The sequence below is a fragment of the Malaclemys terrapin genome, chromosome 6 (assembly GCF_027887155.1).
Source record: "Malaclemys terrapin pileata isolate rMalTer1 chromosome 6, rMalTer1.hap1, whole genome shotgun sequence".
Lineage (NCBI taxonomy): Eukaryota > Metazoa > Chordata > Testudines > Emydidae > Malaclemys > Malaclemys terrapin.
Genome location: NC_071510.1, coordinates 59,760,389 through 59,785,602, shown reverse-complemented (window position 1 = coordinate 59,785,602; position 25,214 = coordinate 59,760,389). Strand labels below are relative to the sequence as shown.

Below are 25,214 nucleotides of genomic sequence, written 5' to 3'. Positions count from 1 at the left end.
GATATAATGTGGTTTCACCTATAACGCGGCAAGATTTTTTGGCTCTCAAGGACAGCGTTATATCGGGGTAGAGGTGTATTAGTGTTTTAAAGTGACAAAAAGTTATCTAAAACCACATAGCTCACAGACTTGGTGCTGGTCTCAAAGGGTTTACAATCTAATTTTAGATCTGACAGATGTATCGTGGGATAAATGGGAAAGAAGGGATGGAGTGGGGTGAGGAAGAGCTGGGGTACTGCAGTAAATCATGTAGTTAATTCATTTTGTCTTATTCATGTCTAGGTGGTACAATTTTTTTTTTTTTTTTTTTAAACAATAGTTGTTAAGGGCATGGGAAAAAAAATAAGTCAAGGAGAAATTTGAATGTAGACTTTAGTGTCTTGGTGGGGCAGACTTGGAATAGTATTCCATTCATGGGGTCCAGTGTTGAAAAGTAAATGTTATCTGGCTAAGTATAGATTGAGATTTCCTATAGTGAGTATCTCCTCAAAGAACTGAATAATTTATGCACTGGATTTTCATAAAAATATTCTGGCTATTGGAAACCAGTTATAAGCTACTTGTTTCACATATATCTCCTCCTCTAAGGTGAATAGAAAGATTTATTATCTGCAAAGTACAGTATATTTGTACTGTTTTGTATCATCTACTCATTCCTCCCTCCCATTACCTACCTTGCAAAAATAGGTGATTAACATAATTTTGAATGCTTAAGGCCCTGGTTCAGCAAAGTACTTAAATAGATGTGCTTAAATTTAAGCATATGCTTAAGCCCATCCCTATTCAGCTAGGCACTTAAGGACTTCTCTAGATCAGAGCCTATATTGGATCTATTAGTTGAACTAGAAACTTTTGGTGGCATGGGTAAGAGAGAGCTCTGTAGTACCTTTGGGTACGTCTATGCTTACCGCCGGACCCGGAGGTAAGTATAATTGATCTTCTGGGATCGATTTATCGCGTCTTGTCTAGACGCGATGGATCGATCCCGGAAGTGCTCGCCATCGACGCCGGTACTCCTGCTCCGCGAGAGGAGTACGCAGAGTCGACGGGGGAGCCTGCCTGCCGTGTCTGGACCCGTGGTAAGCTCGAACTAAGATACTTCGACTTCAGCTACGTTGCTCACGTAGCTGAAGTTGCGTATCTTAGTTCGAAGTGGGGGGTTAGTGTGGACCAGCCCCTTGTGGCAGAACACAACACTTGGAAATATATAGATCCAGAGCCTTGTTCTAGCAATCAGCTTTTTTCCTGCATGAGGATGTTTGACTGCTGCTATTCATTAGCGAAACTGTGATTTTTGGCATGTGTATTTTTTAGGCAAAGAAAAAGTTACACCCTCTCAGACAAAACTCTTCTTTCCAGACAGAAGGGAGAATGTATAAATGGATAGCTGGCTTCCTTTTCTGTTAGCTTTACCAGTGACCTTTATTGTAGTATGCAGGCAAGATTGAAAAATTGGCACGGACAGGTTGAATATCGCCTTTCCTTTTGTGATCTGGCAGAACTCCTAAATTGTTAGGAAATGAGACTTGACAGTTTATTATTAATTGGAGAACACTCTAACCATGTTATGACTGACTTCAGTCTAATACCCCTAATCAATTGACTCTTGTCAAACTCCAAGGATGGATCACTTTTTTTATGTTATCACTGAAGACTTCAGGAAATGCTGTCATCATTGTCGGGACGTAGAAAGAGAAGATAACAAGGTTTGGGTTGGTTTTTTTAAATCTGCTTTTGTTTTGGAATACTATTCATATAATGAAATAATACAGAAGACTGCTTTCAGTGAAAAGAAATTGTTGACAGGTCTAACTTGGCTGCATTAAACCTGAACTCTGTTTTATCCAGTTACGTCTTATGCTTTTGTAACTGAGAACATTTCTATTAAGATGAATGTTGAAGAAAGGTAAAACACTTTAATGCTTTTGATTTTTGATCAAATGTATTGATTGCATTTAATGTTCTGAACCTAGTTATTTCTAAACACTACTTGGTAGTTTTTATAAGAAGTAAGCATGTCATGTTTTTAGTTTATAAAAACTAATCTCAATCTATACTTTAGTTGCATTTTTTTTTTTAAAGTGTGGATTATAAAAATTCTCCTCCACTTTTCTCCTCAACTCAAGCACCACTTCATATAAAGATACTGGTTGCAGCTACATAGCTAGGTTTGAGTCAAGTTTTGCGCTTAAAGCAGGCATTTAATGTCCTTATTATGTATGAAAAATAAAATATATGCTCCCCAAAATTATTTTTTGAGTATATAATGAACTTTCCAACAATTTACAAGTAAATCTGTTAATTAGTTTGATTTAAAAGTAATTAAAAATAGGTCCTTTAAGAAATTTAGCAGCAAAGTAGCAGAATAGCAAAGATACTGAAACTTCCCATTTAGTTATAACTCACTGAATTCTTTTACTCAGGCCACACGTGAACATTTTAGGATTAAGGGTAATTTTTTGCTGCTATTCTTCAGCCTCTTTTGTAATGGAGAACAATTTCTATTTCAGAAAATTCCATGAAGCACTGCTTTTTTTCAAAATGGCTGTAATCTCCTACTGCTGTTAATGGGACTGAGGCCACATGCTGCTCGCTTTTAAAATGACTGCCATCTATCTTTGATCGCAGTGGCATCAAGGCCACAGATTACTCCTAACAAAGACACTCATTGTTTTAGCTAATCTGCTTTTCATATTGCTCCTCTCTACTTCCTGACAATAAGGGGTGCCATCAACTTCCCACGCAGCGTGACTTTACTCATCTCACAGAACCAAATATACCAGCTTCTTATGGATAACGTGGTCCAAATTCTCCTCTCCTGTCCCCGCAGCAAGTTAGTCCTGCCTTCCCATTTATAGAGCTCTCATTTGTAGAGCTTAGTGCAGTAGTTAAGACTTGACAGTTGTGTGTTTGTACTTTAGACTATTAGGCCTTGTCTACACTACACAGTTTTGTCAACAAAAGTCAGCTTCCATAGACAAAATAGTGGCAGTGTACTCACTGAAATGCCCCTCCCATAAGTGTAACTCCCCTGCTATGCCGACATAATAAATCCACTTCAACGAGAGGTGTAAGGCTTATGTTGATGTAGTTAGGGCCACACAGTGTCTATGTAGACACTGCATTCCTTACATCGGCTGTTGGCTGTCATTGCTGCCGGGTCTTCACTCCAAGCCAGGCTGCCACTGTCCCACAGGGTCCTGGCTTCCTGCCAGAAGCATGGCTGCTGACTGGACTCCATGTGTGGATCTCCCCGCTGGAGGTGAGAAGCTCCATGATGCTGCCTCCCCGCTCCCAGATGGGAGCGTGGCGGCAAGACGCCGCTATGGGGCTGAAGCCTGGAGCCATGAACCTGGTTGCTTCCATGGGGCTAAAGCTGGGAGCTGCAGGGCTGAATCCTGGAGCCCCAAGCCCTGGTTCCCCTACAAGGCTGAAGCAGAGAGCCACCATGCGGGAGCCAGGGGCTGAAGCCCTGAGCCCAGGTACCCCGTGTGATCTGAAGCCCTGCTCCCTGGCGGGGCTATAGCCCAAGCCCTTACCACCGCTTCATCCCCAGGAGGTGGGGCTCCGGCTTCTGGGTCAGCACCTCAGGTGGGGGCCACCCAGCCTGTAGGTCAGCCTCAACGCCTTCTGGCACAGCACTGGCTCTGCCTTCAGAGACCTTGCATGCGAGAGCTCACTCCTTGGTTTCTGAGTCTGATGCCACCCTTGCAGGTTATGTTAGCTCCATTTACTGGGTGTGTCAAGGCTGATTCCCCATTCTGGCACTTTGAGTGTAGGAAGTGGGGGCCCGCAAGGATTCTAAAAATTAATACTGGCCACTCCAAGCTTGTATTAAACTCCCAAGGTTCTAGCTTCTCCTTGACCTTGGATGGGTAGATGCTGTCACCACCCAAGTGCAGAACCCCTTTGAGAACCCAGAAAGGCGAACTTGGGAATTCCTTCCTGTGGGGTACCCTCAAGCCCTTTCACCCCTCCCCCCCCCCGGGGAAGAGCAAAGAAAGAAAGAAAGAAATCAGCTGTTGCCACCAGCTAATTAAACATGTGCGCAAACCTCTTAAGACACAAAAATCCAATTCTGTTCTTGAAAAAAGTAAATGTTATTAATAAAAAGAAAGAAAATACATCTGGGAATTTGGGCATTTGCTAGATTAAAAAAAAACCTACAAGAATTAAGCATCAAGAAGAGCTTTCTTGAGGTCCAGCTTAAAGGTTATAAGCAAAACAAAAAGCACCTGGCGTTAGCACAGAGGAATCCACAAGCCATAAAGAAATGAGAGATAAACCTAATCGCGTCTTCCTAGACATTTCCTGATCTACTTGCATATCTGGGGTTTCAAATGAGTAGTTTCTAGGTATGATACTGATGGGTTTTCATGCCTGGCCCAAGCTTCTTACAACATAACTGCTGCCCTGTTCCCTTCTCCCCAGGAGAACAACCAGACAGACAAAGGGCAAGTGTTTCCTCAATTTTAAAAAGTTCTAACCCTCCCATTGGCTCTTTTGGTTGGGTGCCTACTCCCTTTGCACTTTGCAAGCAGTGAGACTTTTAACCCCTTGAGGTAAAGCAAGTAGAGAACAGCTACTACGAGGGATTTTCTAGCTAACTGGTTGGCTGGGTGTCCATAAAAGGGAGCTACCCACCCACCCCTTTCATTTTTCACAGGGTGTAAAGGAGCTATTTCAGCAGGAGTAGCAAGTTACACAGCACAGGGGAAATTGTTGTAAGCATAAACAATAAATATCAGATATGGATAAATTTTGAATTCTACCATCAGCTTCAAAACAACAAAACCCACAGAGTGATGATACCGAACTTCCTTCAACAAGTTCAACCACCGTAAGGGGTGAAGAACACCAAGGAGATGATGAGAGTAAGAAACATAAAGCCGTTATTAACCTTGCAAAATTTAGGAAATATGAAGACAACTATATGAATTTCAGTCTTATTTGTTCTGGAAGTGGAGATATACCTCAACCACAGTGTGTAATTTGTGCAAAAGTACTAACCAATGAATGTTTGAAACCCTCCAAATTACAGAGACACTTAATTGCAAAGCATGACATGCATAAGGATAAGCATCGTTCATTTTTTGAGCAAAAGGCCAAGGAACTGCTTGATACTAATGGAATAATGAAATTCACAACTACTGTGGAATAAAAGCTTTGAAGATCATCCTACATAGTGGCGCATAAAATTGCTCAAACAAAAAAATCACATACGATTGCTGGGACTTTGATAATGCCATGTGTTATTGAAATAACAAAGGAAGTGTTTGGGGAGAAGAAGGCCAAGGTACTGACAAAAATACCGGTGTCAAATGACAGATCACTTCTGTGTCAGAAGACAGTTTCACAGTGTATTGATCGGCTGCATGTCAATGATTTTACTATACAATTAGCTGAATCCACAGACATTTCACAAATGTCCCTTTACTTGACAATGTTTGATATGTGTGGAATAAGGAAATAAAGGAAGACTTTTTGTTTTGCAAATTAGCAGATTAGCTGGACTAATTGCATCAGGGTCTGCCCTGATGGAGCCACAACAATGACTGGAAAGCATTCCGGTGTTTACGCTATTTGGACACAATGTTTGTTTTTACACTGAGAGGTGCTTGCTGCAAAAAATACTGAACCAGGTCTTCACAGTGTTCTGAACACAGCAGTAACACTCATTAATTTTATTAAATCCAGAGCAACAAACTCGAGGTGTTTTTGCTGCACTTTGTGAGGAGGTGGATACAGAGCACCATTCCTTGCTCATGCATACAGAGGTGAGATGGCTATCTCGAGGCAGAATGCTTCCCCATATATTTAATCTCAAGGAAGAGTTGTGTACTTTCTTAGCTACTATTCATTGACGTACCAAGTCCAGATGCAGTTCTTGGCACTCTTCCCTGCATCTTTGGCAATTGTTTCTGTACTGTGGCAGGTGTTGAAAATAATATGTAATTTATATTTGTCTTTGTTATAGATTGCAGTATCAGAACACCAGCAAAGCAGATTGTGATGAATTCCTCCCACAATCACAGGTTGCATGTGGCTTGTGCTAGATTTTTTACCAACGCAGACTAATTTTCCATTTGTTTTTCTGTTTTCACAGGCTGCCTTGTATCGGCTCAGTGGGGATTGGAATCCTTTACACATTGATCCTGGTTTTGCTGCTCTTGGAGGTGAGCTTTGAGGAACACTGCCTTTTTTTATTTTATTTTATTTTTTTTAATAGTGCTAGGGTTGGGAACGATTTAGTATTAGGTAAAAATAATATTTTTAAGTTTGTCATTTAGTCAACACATTTGAGGGATTTTGTAAAAAAACAAACCTACCCCGTTACCTTTTAATGTCGCTTCTTAAAACTTAACATTAAATGTTCCCTTTGTCAGTCAAAATAATGTGCACCATTACACTTTTTTTAATCATTGCTGCTTTTGGTTACAGTTTATGTACAATCTTTTTCCCCCCTGAAGGAAAGCTGGTCTTCCATCTTTCTGTTGGAGTTCCCTTGCATCCCATTCTGCCGCTCTTCCTAGTTTTCTCTTAACTTAAAGTCTATAATCTGCAGTTTACTGTCTTAGTTCAAAAAGTTGATGTGATACCCTTTTGAAGCCATTTCTACAAAACTGTTCAGAGAACTGCCATTAGCCCATAGAGTTGGTCAGCTTGATAATTTCACATGCCAAATTAAGCAACACCAGGAGTTATTTGTTGATGATATTGTCTGGGGTGGAATGTAATCTAATTACCTAAGAACTATGAGTTTTTACAAACATTTTACTGGTAGTACAGAAGTGCCTTTGCTTAAAGAGATAAGTGGTAGTGTGTACAAGTTTCGCCCCCCCCTCCTTCTGTGTCTCTATAAAATAATATTTGCATGGATATTGAGACATATTAGCATGAGAGTCTTGTAATCCCCCCCAGTGTTAATACACCAGATTCCCATCCTCGCCTCATTCAGATCCCTCCTAAAGACTCGCTGCTTTCAAAAAGGCTAGTGCATGTTAATATTCTCTCCACCTCAACAACGAAAAAAGGAAACACCTAAGTTAACTCTGAATCTCCCAGTGCATCTTGCTATAGCCGTGTCTTTATTTTAGACAATAAGCGTCTCAGGGGGCAGTGGTTTTTATTATTGTGTTTTGTACAGCACTGCACTGATTGTTGGTAGTTTACCTTTATTGGTTATTTATTATTTGTTGTTAAATTTCACTACAGTCCTTGAGGAGATTCTACTGATCCACTTAATTGTGGGATTTGTGCTGCTCAGCTGATGATGATAATGTAGGTTGGATATTTAAATAGAGTCCTACAGTTCCACTCAGAATGGCCTTGGGGAGAGACTATTTTCTCTGTGAGTAAGAGCCTGTGTTTACATGTTGAGTCCCAATATTAAGAAAACATCCTTACAAGAGAAAAGAAATCACAGATTGCTCTACTCCTTTGCTGCCACAAACCCAGACTTGCACATAGTGCAAGTAGTCTTTTGAAAAGCCAAATGAATGTGGTAGCTGAGAATATCTGTTCATTTGACAGAACCTAAAGAACAGCCACATTGCATTTGAGACAAGGAGTTGGTCAGTTCCTTACCCATGTGTGTAAATTAAATAGAAACATATTGAACAAATAGAAGGTATTAAACAAATACCTGAAAAGATTTTCAACAAGTGTTCTCTTAACTTTTACAGTGAATTTGCTTTGGACAAGCTCACATCCTTTTTTTTTTTAGATTTCCATGAGCACTTTAAATGATCAAGTTTTTCTTTCACAAATGCATACAGAAAGCAAATGTTAAGCTTATGTACTGAGGCATTTGAGGATAATGAATTTGAAACTCACAAATATTGTCACAGAAGGGGTATTTTTATATAATATCTATGCACTTGTGTGGTCCCCATAACTGTACCATCTGGGCACCTCCCAAGTATTCAAAAATAGCAATAATACTGCTCTCTCCCAGGCTTCCTCACTTTTATCCTAGTCTGTAGGAGAAATAGCTTGATTGGTTTGTAGGTTATTGAGTGCTTGTTAGTATTGGCGTTTTTGTGAAGAAAGCAATGAAGGGAAGCAAAACTGAAGAAATGAGTTTTGCGTTTAGCACTGAAAGTGATTTCTCTCTTGCATAAATTAATTCCATAGTTTAAGTTCAGCTCTTGTGAAAGTTCTGTCTCCTACACCCATGAGCTGCCTCACTGTTCCAGTACAACATTGCTGGCATGGGAGGTTATGATTATGAATTGCAGGACCAAGACCTCGAATTGGACACTTGAGTGGGAAGTCAGTTTAGAGAGAGAAGCATCAAGGTGATGTTCACACTAACCTGTATTCCTAAGCAAAGAGGCTTTTGCATTTTGTACCCACTGTAATGTTTTCAGGACATGGAACTTCATTCCTCCCTCCTCTGTTTGCTTCACTGGCTCCGACTCCCAGTGTCCTTGCATGTATGAATTGTGGTGATCAAGCCTAAAGGTCAAAATCAGTGTCTGATAGGATCGGTTTCTTCTTCTAACTAGGTAAATGAAACTGGTGTCTCTTTGCTACATGGCTGTTTGTGTAGCTGTTAGCACTGAGAAATCCAAAAGAGACCCCAAGGCTTCAAACTGACAACAGTCCGAGGTACTCGATGTTTTGAAGGAGGCAGGTTCTTTGAAGTGCGTCTCTCATCCTACCAGAATCATCTTTGTCTTGCTTGGATTCAGCTTTAACCAGTTGCATTTCATCCAGGCTAATTTTGGGTAGGCAGTAAGAGAGCTAGAAGATAGTGCTATTTATGTTTGGTGTAAAGGACGCACCTATGCAGACTTGATTGTTCTCTTCATATTGGTATTGTACCCATTTCTGCTGTGATGCCTACATATGTGCCAATGTACAGTAACGAAGCTGAGGGGTGGTTATGTGTATGGTGTATATCACACACACAAAATTACATTAAAAGAACATTATTAAGGTTGCAAAGTCAAGCAATAAAATCAAGTTAGGAAATGCCAGAATAAAGGTTGCCTGGGCTTCTTGTCTCAGTTCCATTCTCCTTGCCTATTCCCAGTATTCATTCTTCAGGCTTCTCATCTCATTCTCAGTCTCCTTGCCCTGCCAATCCTAGTCTGCCTCCCAAACTCATCTGATCTTTCTCTCCTCCCTCCTTCCTCCAGGCCACTGGCTCACAGTCCTAGTCTCCTTCCCCAGGCTCCTCATCCAATCTCAGTTTCCCCCCACTCTTTCCCTGGCTCTCTACGTCTCAGCCAGTCCCACTTCCTCACTTGCACCCCAGCTCCCTGTCAAATGTGTCTCCATTTCTCTGCCACCCAGTTCCTAGTCCTGGTGTCCTTGTCCAACGAGTCTCAGTCTGCCCCCTTTCCCTAGCTCCTTGTCTGATGTCAATGTTCCTCCTCCCTCCACTGCCATTTCTCACTGGTTCCCTGTCGTAGTCTCCTTGCCCAATCAGTCCCATCTCCTTGCCTAGCCAGTCCCAGGCTCCTTGCCTAACCATTCCCTCTGTTTTTCTTTCTCCTCTCCCATAAACCTCCAATCTTAGTCTCACCAGACTCCTTATTCCAATGTACTTTTTTCTCTCTTCCCATGTCCAGCTATTGTCCCCTCTTCATATGAATCAGATGGCTTCCTCCTCTACACTCCCTGGATGCCAGCAGGAGTACATTGAGAGGCAGGAGAGACAAGCTCGCTGCTCTTAAGTCCAGTACCTGGTGCATGCCTCTTCCCCCATGGCCTGGAGCAGCTATTACAGGGAAAGTCCAGCTTTGCCCCTGAGCCCCTGACCTAGAAGGGAGAGTGCTCAGTTGTGGTCTTCATGCATGCCCAGTCCTGTTGCTGTGAGTGTCTCGAGCGTGCTCAGCAGGGACACAGTCTTCAGAGATTTTAGCTGTTAAGCTCTAGCTAGTCAGTACCAAGTTTCCACGAAATGCCATTTTTTCAAAGACTTATAACTTGGCCACATTTGGGTGGATTTTCAGAGGAATGGCAAAAGTCACATTGCTGAAACAAAGACTATCCTCTGCTAATTTTCAGATCCTTGTTCCAGCGCCTAGTAGGGTGACTAAGTGTCCAGTTTTCGACCAGAATACCAGGTTGAAAAAGGACCTTGGTGGCTCCGGTCAGCATCACCGACCGGACCATTAAAGGTCTGGACGGCAGTGCTGCAGCACTAAGGCAGGCTAGTCCCTACCTGTCCTGGGGCACCGCGCTGCGGCCTGGAAGCAGCCAGCAAGTCCAGCTCCTAGGCCAATGGGAACTGGGGGGAGCGGTGCCTGCGGCAAGAGCAGCATGCAAGGAGCCTCCTGCCCCGACCCCTGCCTACTAGCGCTGGACCTGCTGTCCACTTCCAGTGCGTGTGCAACATGGTGTCAAGACAGGTAGGCAGCCTGCCTTAGTCGCCCCCCTGCTGCGCCGCTGACTGGGAGCTGCATGAGGTAAGGCCGTGCCCCAAGCTTGAGCCCCAGCCCTCATCCCTGAGCCCAGCCCAGAGCCTTCACACACACCCCACACCCCAACCCCCTGCCCCAGTACTGAGCCCCCCCAAACCTGGAGCCCCCTCTTGCACCCTAAACCCCTCATCCCTGGCCTCAGTCCAGAGCCCGCACTCCCCCTGCACCCCAACCCCCTGCCCCAGCCCAGACCCCCCAAACTTGGAGCTTCCTCCTGCACCCCAAAACCCTCATCCCTGAGCCCACCCCAAACCTGGAGCCCCCTCTTGCACTCTAAACCCCTCATCCCCAGGCCAGAGCCCTCACTCCCCCTGCCCCAGCCCAGAGCCCCCTCCCAAACCAAAACCACACATCCCCGGCCCCATCCCAGAGCCCTCACTCCCTCCTGCACCCCAATCCCCTGTCTCAACCCTCCTGCATTCCAAATCCCTTGGCCCCAGCCTCACCACAGAGCCTGCACCCCCGGCCCAGAGCCCTCACCCCCTCCCACACCCAAACTCCCTGTCTCAACCCACAGCCCTCTCCCACATGATGAATCCCTCAGCCCCACCCCCTCATCCCCAGCTCAGAGCCCATACCTCATCCCGCATCCCAAGCCCCTGCCTCAGCCCAGTGAAAGTGAGTGAGGGTGGGGTAGAGCTAGCCACCGAGGGAGGGGGAATGTAGTGAGCGGGGGGCATGACCTCAGGGAAGGGGCAGGGCAGGAGTGGGACTAGGGTGTTTGGTTTTGTGCGATTAGAAAGTTGGCAACCTTAGCGCCTAGGGCTGCTAGTGCTGTTCCAAAAAAGGTTGCCAGTATTTTTTTAATGTAGATAAAAATCGTCTCTTTTTTATCAGCTGTTCAGGACAGGAAGCATGTCTACTTCTGTGTCTTGCGTAGCATATACTATAATAGGTCGCAGTTCTGATTGGAACTTGTGTTACTATAATATAAATAATAAATTATAACAAAGGCTATTTCAATGGGATACTCTCCAGTTCTCTATTTCTGTGTCTCATTTAATGTGAACTAATATTAATAAATATTAACAACAAGTGGGAGGAATGCAAGCCAAAATAGGGAAATATATAAATACTATTTAACCTGTTGAGATAAAGTTGTATTCAAGTTGCCAAGGCCCTATGAAATTCATCCTGGGGTACATAGGGAATTAGCTGATGCAATCTTGGAATTGCTAGCAATTAACTTCAAGAACTCATGGAGGATGCATGAGGTCCCAGAGGACTGGAGAAGGGCAAATGTAGAACATAGCTATGAAAAGGGGAACGAAGAGGACCCAGGAAATTATAGAGCAGTCAGCCTAACTTCAATACCTGGAAAAATACCAGAACAAATTATTAAACTACCAATTGGTAGGCACCTAGGGGATAACAGGGTTATAATGAAAAGCCGGCATGGATTTGTCAAGAACAAATCTTGGCAAACCAACCTAATTTACTACTTTCACAGAGGTACTTACCTCGTGGAGAGTGGGGAAGCAGTAAATGTGATAAATCTTGATTTTAGTAGGGCTTTTGACACAGTCCCGCAGGACATTCTCATAAGCAAACTAGGGAAATGAGGTCTAGATGAAATTACTATAAGGTGGGTGCACAACTGCTAGAGAGATCTTACTCAAAGAGTAGTTATCAATGGTTCATGTTGAACTCAGAGGGTGTATCAATCAGTGTTCCACGGGGCTCAGTCCTGGGTCCGGTACTATTCAATATTTTCATTAATGACTTGGATAATAAAACCTGTGAATGACCCCAAGCTGGGAGGGGTCGCAAGCACTTTGGGGGACAGGATTAGAATTCAAAACAGCCTTGACAAATTGGAGAATCTGAAATTAATATGTTGAAATTGAGTAAAGACAAATGCCAAGTATTTCATTTAGGAAGGACAACTGCAAATGCACAACTGCAAAATGGGGAATAAGTAGCTAGGTAGTAGTACTGCTGAAAAGCATCTGGGGGTTATAGTGGATTACAAATTGAATATGAGTCAGCAATGTGATGCAGTTGCGAAAAAGGCTAATACCATTCTGGGGTGCATTAACAGGAGCATTGAATGTTAGACTGAGGAAGTAATTGTCGTACTCTTCATGACACTGGTGAGGCTTCAGCTGGAGTAATGTGTCCAATTCTTAGGAAAGATGTGGACAAATTGGAGAGAGTCCAGAGGAGAGCAACAAATGGTGACAGGTTTAGAAAATCTGAGCTATGAGGAAAGGTTTTAAAAACTGGGTATGTTTAGTCTTGAGAAAAGAAGACTGATAACCAGTCTTCCAGTATGTTAAGGGCTGTTATAACGAGGACTGTGATCAATTGTTCTCCATGTCCACTGAAGTATGATAAGAATTAATGGTTTTAATCTGCAGCCAGGCAGATTTAGGTTAGATATTAGGAAAACCTTTCTAGCTATAAGAGTAGTTAAGCTCTGGAAAAGGCTTGCAAGTGAGGTTGTGGAATCCCCATCACTGGAGGTTTTTTAAAAAACAGGGTTGGACACAAACCTGTGAGGGCTGGTTTAAGTTTACTTGGTCCTGCCTCAGCATAGAGGACTGGACTTGATGACCCTTTGAAGCTCCTTTCAGCCCTACATTTCTATAATTTGAGTTTAAAGAGGCATATAAAAAGGTAGGCCCTTGAAAAAGGAGAGCAAAACATGTACAATAAAACAAAAAACTTTTTTTTTTTTTTTTTAAACAGGATTTCAGAAACCCATACTGCATGGACTGGCTTCATTTGGTTTTGCTGCCAGGCATGTTTTGAAGCACTTTGCAAATAATGATGTGACCAGATTCAAGGCAATTAAGGTCTGTTCTTGACAGTTAATTTCTCTTCCTTCATTATTCAGCTATTAAGGAGTAGTTCCTGTTAATTACATTTCCTAAGGTGGAAACACTTTAGGTTTGCCATGCAAACTTACTTTAAATCAGTCTGCTACAATGACAGAGTACTCGTTTTGCTTTTACTTAATACTATATGTATTTTCATGGCTGTAGCTAGTAAGGTTCTATAAATATTACTTGTAGGGCTGTCAATTAATTGCAGTTAACTCACGCAATTAACTCAAAAAAATTAATTGTGATTAAAACTGCCATTATTTTTTTTTAATCACACTATTATATAATAGAATACCAATTGAAATTTATTAAATATTTTGGATGTTTTTCTACCTTTTCAAATATATTGTTTTCAATTACAACACAGAATACAAGTGCTCATTTTATATTATTTTTATTACACTATTTGCACTGTAAAACTGACAAACAAAAGAAATAGTATTTTTCAATTCACCTCATACAAGTACCGTAGTGCAATCTCTTTATTGTGAAAGCATAACTTACAAATATAGATTTGTTTTGTTACATTGTTTTGTTTTTTGAGTGCAACTATGTCAAACTTTAGAACCTACAAGTTCATTCAGTCCTATGTCTTGTTCAGCCAATCGCTAAGAGAAACTAGTTTGTTTACATTTACAGGAGATAATGCTGTCCGCTTCTTATTTACAATGTCACCTGAAAGTGAGAACAGACATTCACATGGCACTTTTGTAGCCAGCATTGTAAGGTATTTACGTGCCAGGTATGCTAACATTCGTATGTCCCTTCATGCTTTGGCCACCATTCCAGAGCACATGCTTCCATGCTGATGACACTCATTAAAAAAAATAATGCGTTAATTAAACTTGTGACTGAACTCCTTGGGGGAGAATTGTATGTCTCCTGCTCTGTATTTCATATTATAGCAGTCTTGGATGATGACCCAGCATGTTGTTTATTTTAAGAACACTTTCATTGCAGATCTGACAAAATACAAAGAATTTGAGATTTCTAAAGATAGGTACAGCACTTGACCCAAGGTTTCAGAATCTAAAGTGCCTTCCAAAATCTGAGAGAGATGGAGTGTGGAGCATGCTTTCAGAAGTCTTAAAAAAGCAACACTCCAATGCGGAAACTACGGAACCCGAACCACCAAAACAGAAAATCAACCTTCTGCTGGTGTCATCTGACTCAGATGATGAAAATGAACATTTTGTTGGTCTGCACTGCTTTGGATCGTTATCGAGCAGAACCCATCATCACCATGGACACATGTCCCTTGGAGTGATGGTTGAAGCATGAAGGGACATACGAATCTTCATGCGCATTTGGCATGTAAATATCTCGCAATGCTGGCTACAATAGTGCCATGTGAACGCCTGTTCTCACTGTCAGGTGACATTGTAAACAAGAAGTGGGCAGCATTATCTCCTGCAAATGTAAACAAACTTGTTTGAGTGATTGGCTAAACAAGAAGTAGGACTGAGTGGACTTGTAGGCTCTAAAGATTTACATTGTTTTATTTTTGAATGCAGTTATTTTTGTACATAATTCTACATTTGTAAATTTAACTTTCATGATAGAGATTGCACTACAGTACTTAAGTGAATTGAAAAATACTATTTTTTATTTTTACAGTGCAAATATTTATAATAAATAAATACAAAGTGAGCACTGTACACTTTGTGTTCTGTGTTGTAATTGAAATCAATATATTTGAAAATGTGGAAAATATCCAAAAATATTTATATAAATGGTATTCTGTTATTGTTTAACAGCATGATTAATCGCAATTGATTTTTTTAATCATTTGAGGGCCCTAATTGCTAGATAATCTGCTTTGACACTTATATGTTTTCTGAACAGTTTTTTCTATTTCAATTGATTTTATGCTCTAGACTGCATATTTGGTTACATGCAAATCAGTACTACTGCTGAAAGCCTTATTTATTTCTAAATAAAAACAATCTGAACCTTTTCTTTTTGCAGGTCCGTTTTGTAAAACCAGTCTTTCCAGGACAAACTCTGCAAACAGAGATGTGGAAGGAGGGAAACAGAATTCACATTCAAACTAAGGTCAGAAGAGCGAGACTTAGGCTGTGGGCTTTAGCAAAGGATGTTTAAAATACTTTTTTTTTTTTTTTTTTTTTTTTTCTGTGGGGGGACAAAATGGTTCTTCAATCATAGCATTGAAGAAAAGAAATCTTAACCTCATTTCTCCATCTAATAATAATAGTTTTCTGCTGTCATCAAGATTGCATATGCAGTTGCTGGAAATAACATTGTCTATAAGAACTCCCTTAATTTAGGGATTTTTATAGCATTAAGATTCCAAATTAAGTGCATTGTACTGTTTTTGTAAATCTAGCTTTTGAGGTTTATATGTATTTAATGATGGAAAAATGTGAAAACTGCAAATGGTTATCTTCAATGCCTCTATCTTCGGCCTTGTCTACACACACATTTTTATCTGTTTAGCTGAACCACTTTAGCTGAAGTGGTGCAAACCTATGGGTAGACGCTATCTTGTTATGGGTTAGCTTAAACCTGTACCGAAGGTCTTTTCTACCAGAAGAGCTGCACCAATTTAACTTAAACTAATTTAAACTAAGCCTTAATAAACCTGGTTTAAACCAAATAGGAGTATCTCCACAATCTTGTTTACTGGTTTAACTAAATCAGTTTAAAATCATGCCATAAGTTAAACTAGTACCTCTATGTGCATAGACAAGCCCTTAGACATGATTTGAATCATTTTGGGTTTACAGTTTTTCTGTGGCTGATTTCATCAACACAGTAAATGAAACTGTCTATTTCTTGGATATTCTTGCCACTTGCATCTTCAAGCTTTGTATCTCTCTTCCCAAACCTGTTGTGTCTGAGTCAATTCCCTTCTCCCTCCTCTCCATCTCATCTTATCAGGCAGTGTAGATTTGCGTTTCTTTCTCTACCCCTTGAGCATCTTGCAAGGGGAAGCAGTGCAGTAATATTAAGCTAATTTATCAAATCAAATATGTGTGTATTTGTGCATGTCTATTGAGGGTTTCTTGTAGTTTTTCTGTAATTTCATATATTATTTTTAAAAGGCTAAGCTGTTAAGTATAGTACACTTTGGTTTTTGGTGCTTAGGGTGGAAGTCTTTGGATGCCTTAATAAAATACTATAATGTTCATGATGGCCAGAGTGTGCTCACCACTGTGCATATATTAGGGGAAAAAGACCCTACCAACTCTTTCAAGTATCTTATGTTCTGATCAGCAGATGGGCTTATCTCAAAGAGATACAAAACTCCTGGGGAAGGGAAAAGGAACCATGCTTACATTTTGTTCACACACTAGAAGATTGCTGAATTAAAGTTCATAGGCTTTCAGGAACAAGCAGCAGTTGCATTACTTCACCTTTAATTATTTTCAAAAGTTTCAACAAAGAATACTTATATGTTAGTCCTAAACTTCAGCGAAGCACCAATGCAAATATTAATGTATTCTAAAACATCGTATATAGGCCATCCTATTATAGGTTTTACGAACCATCAGTAAGGATACAGTTTAGTTATGGAGGTCACAGCTGTCACTGATTCCGTGACTTTACCATACCTCCGTGTCTTCTTCTGCTTCAGCTGGGACCATGCCCCTCTGCCCCCCCTCCCTCCCCTGGCATGGCTGGAGCCAGGGCTATGCTCCCTTGCCCCACACCTGGGGCTGGAGCCAAGACTGTGTGTGTCCCCCTCCCCGTGCGGCTTCCACCAAGGCTGCAGCTGCCCCCCAGTTATTTTTAGTAAAGTCACAGACAGGTCATGGGCTCCCGTGAATTTCTGTGACCTTTCCATGATTTTTACTATAACTTGTGACAAAATCTTAACCGTAACTGTCAGTTACTTAATATTGGATTTATTAAGTCAGCTGTGTGGAAAGGTTCCAGGTCAAGATATGTGATTACTAAGCCAATTGGAGGCCTCTGTTTGGATATTTGTGATCTCTGCTTAGTTTCCCTTATCTATTTTATTTTATAGCAAGAGGTAGCTTAGGTACCTGACAGTATAAATTACACATAGTCCCTGCCCCAAGGAGCTTATGCTTTCACATAGAATGCAGTGAAGGAAACAACAAAACAAGAAGGAAGGATGGAGTCTTGTCAGTAAGATTCTGCAGTTATTCAACAACAGGCTTATGCACAACATTTTTGAACAAATACTATTTAAATGAATCTGTAGTCTCTTTTTAAAGAGGCAATGTCACGTTGAAATCCAATTCTTAGAAAAAATGAGTTCTGTCATTTTTTATCACTTCACGGCAAAGAATCCATTTTCCTATCTCTTAAAATATTTTAATTCTTCCCTGTTGCTGCCTAAAAGACCCACAAAGGCAGGGGAGCAGTGAAAGTGACTACACACAAAATGCTGTCAAAAGCATACATGCGTAAAGTATATGGAAAAATAGAGCAAGATCATTTCTCTTTGAACTATTTCAGGGCTTGTTTACACAAACATTTGGTTCACGGTAAGCTGGGATGGGAATCTTGCTTGTCCCTGTAGACCCTGCTGACATGTATTAACAATTTGTTAATGTGCTTTGATCTAGTCCTCTTTGAAACAGGACTAAATCAAAGTGCATCAATGAAGAGTTAATGTGCATCAGTGGTGTCCGCAGAGACAGCGAGTCAATGGTAGGCTAGTGCAGGGTAGATTCATGTCCCAGTTTGCTGTGAACTTATTATTTATGTAAACAAGTAACCTTAGCTGTCGTTTGTAACAACAGAAGTACATTTTCAAAGAAAAGCATGATTTTTAAGTTGATGGTGTCTTTTTAGGCCAAGGAGGAATATCTTTCCATATCCAAAAAAGTAAAGCTTAAAAATTCCTTAGAAAAGAAATATAATTAAATTGCTCTAGCCCATGTTTGTTAAATACTGTAGTAGCATGCTCTTAGTGCTCATTTGAAGTTGTAGGTAGAATGTCCGAGCATTGAAGCTACGTCCTTGAAATAATTTGAACTGACAATTGAAGATGTAGTGCTGTCCTCTAGTGAGTAGAGCACTGGACCGGCACTCAAAAGAACTATTTGGGTTCCATTCCCAGCTCTGCCATTGGCCTGTTCATTGAACCTGGGGAAGTCACATCACCACTGTGCCTCAGTTTGTAAAATGGAGATAATACTAACCTTTTTAAAGCACTCTGAGATCTACTGAAGAAAAGCGTTATATTAGAGCTATTTTATTTGTGTCCTGCTATTATGGCCTTATCCAGAAAATGTGTGGTGGTAGTTTTCATAGAAAAACATCATAATAATAATATTTGGGCTTTCTTTATGCATCAAAGCAAACATAATTGTTCTTTTTTAGGACTGTTTGTAAAAGCAATACTTTCTAATTTACTCCAAACATTATTTTCCTTTGTTTTTCTCTTTGCTGGAGCTTTTTAAGTTTTTTTTTTTTTTTAATCTGTGATGTAAGACATGAGGAAGATCGCTTGGTCGCTTTAAAATGTAGCCGTTTTGGTCATTATAACTCTTCTTTCTTTACTTTGCATGATCCACTCAGAATATACATTTTCTTTTAACAGGTCAAAGAAACTGGAGAAGTTGCCATTGCAGGAGCATATGTAGATCTGACATCAACCCTCGATAAACCTTCAACTAAAGAGCCCATTAAGGTAGGGGAAAAAGACACTCAGAGGAATCAACTTGTGGAGAAGCATACTTCTGTTTTACTTTTAAAGAATATATGACATACTAGAATTTAGTAGCAGTCTCACAAGTGATATGAGATGAGTAAACTAGTACAGTAATACACAGGTAAGAGTTATTTAAACTCCTAGGTTCATTGATCTAATTGAGAACATGTCCTATATGGGTGTTCCAGTTTTGAAGTGCTTGGCAGCAATCTCAGCTATTCGGGTGTGAATCACCATGTCTTATACAAAAGAAGTTACTAAGAACACACTAGCAAGTGTACTGGATGGTTGTGTAAGATCCACAGATATGAGCAACTGTGTAGCTGAGCTCAAACTCAGTTGCACTGTTAATGGCAGTGCCTATAATATGGGAATTTGTTTTTCTGGTATAGACGAGACTGGAGAAAAAATACTGTGTACATTTAGAAATGAGTATCTTTTTATAGATTGAGGGGAAAATGGACAGAAAGAGAGAGGAAGAGTTAAAGTCAAGATACACAATAGAGGAGAAGAAAGAAGGAAGAGACAAATTAAAAAGAATACAAATAAAAAGGAGTGAGAAATGTTTATTTTGTAGAAAAGGGTTGGGGGCTACTCAAGTGAATAACTCTTACCAAGGTGAGTAAGAGGGTTCACAATATAGCTCCTGGTGTGTGCGTGTATAGGCATTTGCTTTGATGTACCTAGATGATATGATTGTCAGGGTGGGGCACAGAGTAGATTGTGAATGGGAGAGTTGGGGTGCTTGTCAAGGCCTCTGAAGACCTAATACTTCACTACCTCATATGGGGGTTCTGAGGACAAATGCATTAAAGATTGTGAAGTGCTCCGATACTATGGAAATGGAATTATATAATACGTAAGACAGGTTCCTAGAAAACTCTTTCTCCTTACACCTTCTCAGCCTTTCAGTCATGTGGCATATTGGAGAGTCTCATCCTTCCTGTTTTAGATTTCTTTGATGGCATGATAATAAGCCAGGCATAGATAGTCTTGTTCCCCATAGTGGTGTTCCATGGTTCTGTTCCCAGATTCATCCAGATTGTATTCAGCACTACTGTGGCTAAATAGTTTGTTTTCGTTTGTCTTCCTCACATTTGCATCTAATCATACCATGTCATCCCTGTTCTAGTCCACATTTGCAATGCTCATACCTTTGGCAATTGTATACTGTCAGCAAAAATCCTTTTGGGATTGTACACAGTTTTAGTTTTTCTTTAAGGTTGGTAAGGGTTATTTTTTTGCATAGTTGTCTCTTAAAAGTACAGTATTTCTACTCCTTATCAGATTTGTCTTTTATCTGACAATAATGCCTATCTATCCCCAAAATGTATAAACAAGTCCAATAAAATATGTTAGGCTTAGAATTTGAAGTTCATAGCAATGACATTCTACCTTGTATTTCATGCCAAGGTATTGCTAAAGTTCCATTATAGTATATATCCTATATTACGTACAAGAATGATATGAGCTACAAAATCAAGCACTCAAAAGTTAGGAAATGCCAGAATTAAGCTTGCCTGTGCCACCTCTCAGTTCTGGTGCCCAGTGCTACAGTGGCACCCCCGTTGTTATGGGGAGCAATTGCAGGGAAAATTCTGCTTATCCCCTGCAGTCCAGGGCTAGATTATGCCCAGTACAGATGGAATGTTCAGAGAATTTAGCTGTCAAACTCTAACACATCTCTAAGCAATGTCTGCAAACGGGGTTTCAGAGGCTTGTAACTTGACTAAATTTGGACAAATTTTCAAGATAACAGGCACAGCTCTTAGACCAGAGGGATACCTGTAACAAATTTCTAGCCCCTGGTCCAGAGTGTGGAGGTGATAGAGCTTCTCAGTTAAGTGGTTATAAGAATTTTTTAACATAGGCAAAACAGCTTACATTTCTCTGACCTTGGTCTGAGAAATGGCTAAAGCATTTTTGCTCAAATTTTCCAAAATATTTCAGCCTGAGGCAGACAGCCTGGAAAACTTCGGCCTGAATGGTTGAAGTTTGAAAAAGTTATAAGCAATTGAAAATGATGGGTTATAATGGAATGGGTCAGGCAATCTTAATTTTAGGCAATGCTCATTGCAACGCTTATAATATCCTGTGTGCTATATACACCTACGTACAGTAAGGTGAATAAAAGATATCATGGCACCTTTAACTCTGCCTTACTCTGATAACTGGACTGTAGGATGAAGTGTAGTACATAAAAATGTTAATGTTGGAGCAGCTTCCTAAAATGTAAAAATTTATCCATTAAACCATTTACCTTTTAAAAAGCATCAAAGGCTTACAAAAGACTAACTGGATGCAAAATGTAAATATTTAAGTTAAGTTACATAATAGCTTAAATTTACCATTAGTCAAACAGTGCGACACCAAAAACACTCTGTATATGCTATATCTTTGACTGTCCAAGGTGAAATGAATACACTGAAACCTTATAAATCAATCTATTTTTTTAAAGTTAATATGTTGAAAATAAAGGCAACCCATTTTTTAGATGATGCCTTATTCTATAACTAGTGTATACAATGCCTTGTGGGGCGGAAGCCATGATTACACTTCAGATAAATTAAAAGATCATTTATAAGGCTTTAAGATATGCGTTCCCTTCAGGATTATTTAAATTACAAAGATAAATCACAAGAACTATAAAGGTAACTTGTGAAATAGTTCTCAGGAACGATTCCACCATTTTTTTTCCCAGGTAGCATTTACTGTCTAATGTAGATGTGCTGGATGTGATTATTTTGTGTGGAGGGAGACATTCCTATCATACAGTAACTCCTCACTTAACGTCCTAGTTATGGTCTTGAAAAATGCAACTTTAAGCAAAATGATATTAAGCGAATCCAATTTCCCCATAAGAATTAATGTAAATTACGGGGGTTAGGTTCCAAGGAAATTTTTTTTCACCAGACAAAAGACATTATATACATATAGAGTAAAAGTTTAAAATTATTTAAAACAATTTATTCACCAATTATGATTGTGAAGCTTGGTTGAGGCAGGTGCATAGTGGGGTCAGGGCACGGGGAGCGAGGTGGAGGCGTGGGGGCTTGCCCTGTTCCACCCTGGCTCATGCTGGGGAGCGGGGTCGGGGCGTGGGGACTTGCCCTGCTCCACCTGCCCGACATTCCAGCTGGGGTGCAGGCAAGCTCCTGTGTCAAACAAGGTTATAAATTAATCCGCAGGTATCTGCTTTATATCCGTGGACCATTTCTGTGGATAGCAGGACAGATGCAGATACAAATTTTGTATCCACGCAGGGCTCTGATGGTAAGAGTTGTGTGGGCAGCTGTGAGGAACTGCAGTGGGCGGCCAGGGGGGCAGGGACACCGAGCAGTGGACTGCTTGGGCCCCACTCCCAGGGCAAGTGGAGGGTCTGCCATGGCTCCCCACAGCTGCCTGCCTGGCTCTTATTGTGGCCACGCTGCAGCTCTGAGGCCCCCCACCACCACCACACCCCTCCCGACCGGAGCTGGATCTGGGAGAGCAGCGCTGGCAGCTGCGGGGAGCCTGGGTCTCTCCACCTGCCTTGGGTGGGGGGCAGGGACAGGAGCTGTTTGCGCCCCCTGCCCAGGGCAGGTGGAGGGTCTGCCGCGGCTGTCCCCAAAGCTGCCAACGCGGCTGTCCCCAATATGGCTCTGGCCGCGGAGGTGGGCAATTTGGAGCCGCAGCCCGGCCATGGTAAGAGTTGAGTGGGGAGCTGTGGGGGACCCTCCACCTGCCCTAGGCGTGGGGCCCAAGCAACCCCCGGGCAGCTCCACAGGTCTCTCCCGTGCCCTTGGCCAGGCAAGCTGGGGAGCCATGGGGCTGCAGCAGACCCTCCACTTGTTTGCGGTGCCTGGGGTGGTGGTGGCTGAGAGCAGCCCCTGCCCCGCAGGCTCCCTGCCTGGCCGAGGGCAGGTGGAGGATCCATGACTGCCCACGCGGCTCTCCCCAGCCGGGCTCCAGTGGGGGGGTGCTTCGGAGCCTCAGCCCGGCCCCCAGTTTAGAGCCCTGCAAATCCGTGGATATCTGCAGATAATTTTTGCGGGTAGTGCATGGGATGCAGATACACATTTGTGTGTTTGCGCAGGGCTCTAGTTATAAGGGAACATTGCAGGACTTTAAAGGAGTATGTTCTCTAATAGGTCAGCGACCTAATAGCGAAATGACGTTAACCGGGAGGACGTTAAGTGAGGAGTTACTGTATTTTAATCACTTTGCAGAATAGATTCCTCTGGATGCTGTGTTTGAACAATAGTTATACTTGCATTACCTTTTAATGTAGCTTTCCATTTAAAATTGTATGTACTTTATTTTATAGGCTTCAGGGCTGCAGAGTAACCTTGTGTTTGAAGAAATTGGTCGCCGCATCAAAGAGGTTGGAAATCAGCTGGTAAAGAAAGTAAATGCCATATTCCAGTGGGACATCACTAAAGATGGAGAGACAGCAGCACAGTGGAGTAAGTTATAGGCTTGTTTATATAATGCCCTGATGCATTTTTTTAATGAAGTGAGGTGAGTTATACTCCTGCCAATTAAGACCTGCTATTTTAAAGGAAAGCAGAAGTAATAGATGGGATTGCTCATTAGGGCTTGAAAATTGGAATGTGTATTGCACAAGTGACTGTTTTTGCAAATGGGTGGGATAATGTTCCATAATAGTAGTTGTTAACTTTTCTAAAAAACTTGTATACCTTGCCTATTTGGGTGTACGCAGACAAGTTGTCCTCTAAAAATTTGTTCTTAGGATGTTTCCACTCATGTATTTTTTTTGGAACAATGTACTGCTTTAACCAAGTCTTTCCTATTCAGAATCTGTCGGATCAAAGTTTGCTAAAGTCTTACGCATTATTACCTCTTCTCAAGAAAAGGTCTAGATTGTATGGAAGTCAAAGCATTTAACTGCAACAACTTTGTGCCTGGAGATCTTTAATTTGGGTAGTTAGATAAGGAAAATCTATGTTTCTACAGGGTTTTTAAATAAATTTCTCCCCCCTTTTTTTGTTTTTTGTTTTCTTTTCAGGTCTCTCTCTCTCTCTCTCTCTCTCTCTGATGTTGTTTTCAAGGATACATATTTCTGTAAAACATAAAATCTTTTTCTTACTCAGATGAATGAATGTCAGGAATCTGTGGAATTACTGTTTATTTTGCCTCCTTATCTAGAATGGTCTGTTAGAGGGATACAAAATTTTGTCCCAGGCCACACTGGCAGTTTACCAGAAGCCTCACAGTCACACATAATTTGCATAAAATTAAGTAGATTGTAATCTCCCTCACTTTTTTTATGTGGATGTGCAACTCTGAGTTTACAATCCTCAGCTTGTAATGCTTCATCTTAATTGGCTTGGGCACTTGGAGCAAGATGAAAGCTTGCACAGTGGAAACTGTGTGCAAGTAGTGTCTGTGTGCTGTACCTCCTCAAGTTGAGGGAGGCTGATAGAGTTTTATGGGTTATGTTTGGTCATTGGGCTGCATTTTGATCACATACCACCATTTTTATCCAAAAGTAATTCTGGGAGGCTTTAAGAGCCCTCCATAAATCCGCTCTTTCTCTAAATTATTTAAGAAAAACTGTTCCTTCTCTCTGATTTACAGGGAGAAAGGTGTAGTCACTTTTGTAATTTCCCTTCCCCTCTTCCCAGTTCTTCACAATTGAGATTCTGACTAACAAGGCTGCTGCTAATGGGCAGGACATCATGCTGAATATTGAACCAGAGTGGCTTGACAGCTGTATTTTACCTTTCTGGCATAGCAAGCTGTCCTTGGAGAAGATGAATAAGCTGCACTGAGATAACAATGCTGATAAAAGCATTAAAAATACAGTGGAACACCATTTATCCAATCTAATCGGGACCAGGCCAAGATCAGATAATCAAAAATTCAGATAATCCAGAGAATGGACAAAGAGCTTCAGCCCCTGTCAGTGGGGCTCAGGCTGTCAGGCTTGATTCAGTTAATATGGAGAGCCAGATAAATGGGGTTCTATTGTACCTAAATAGATTAGATTAAGTTCTCCAAAAGCCAAAAATCTTTCTTTAAATCAAAATAGGAGGAAGGCAGATTTTACAAGATTCAATCTTGAGGACCTCCTGCCTACAAACAATCAAATTGGGGAAATGATCTGAAATAAATAGGATGCAATTCAATAAGGACAAATGCCAAGTACTACACTTAGAAAGGCATAATCAAATGCACAAATACAAAATGGGAAGTGACCGCCTAGGAAGGAGAATTTCAGAAAAGGGTTTTGGGATTATAGTGGATCACAAACTAAATATGAATCAACCTACTCAGCACTGATAAGGCCTCAGGTAA

General features: G+C 41.2%; 1 protein-coding gene across 2 annotated transcripts in view; it reads left to right on the top strand.

The window, feature by feature from the left end:
- The window catches only part of HSD17B4 (hydroxysteroid 17-beta dehydrogenase 4), a 113,380-nt gene that overhangs the window by 76,303 nt on the left and 11,863 nt on the right, over positions 1-25,214 (top strand). For both annotated transcript variants that reach the window (XM_054031691.1, XM_054031692.1), the window contains exons 18-22: positions 6,107-6,176; positions 13,128-13,234; positions 15,233-15,319; positions 18,804-18,893; positions 23,221-23,359. In XM_054031691.1, the coding sequence (XP_053887666.1) occupies positions 6,107-6,176; positions 13,128-13,234; positions 15,233-15,319; positions 18,804-18,893; positions 23,221-23,359 (493 nt within the window). The remainder of the gene's footprint in view (positions 1-6,106; positions 6,177-13,127; positions 13,235-15,232; positions 15,320-18,803; positions 18,894-23,220; positions 23,360-25,214) is intronic.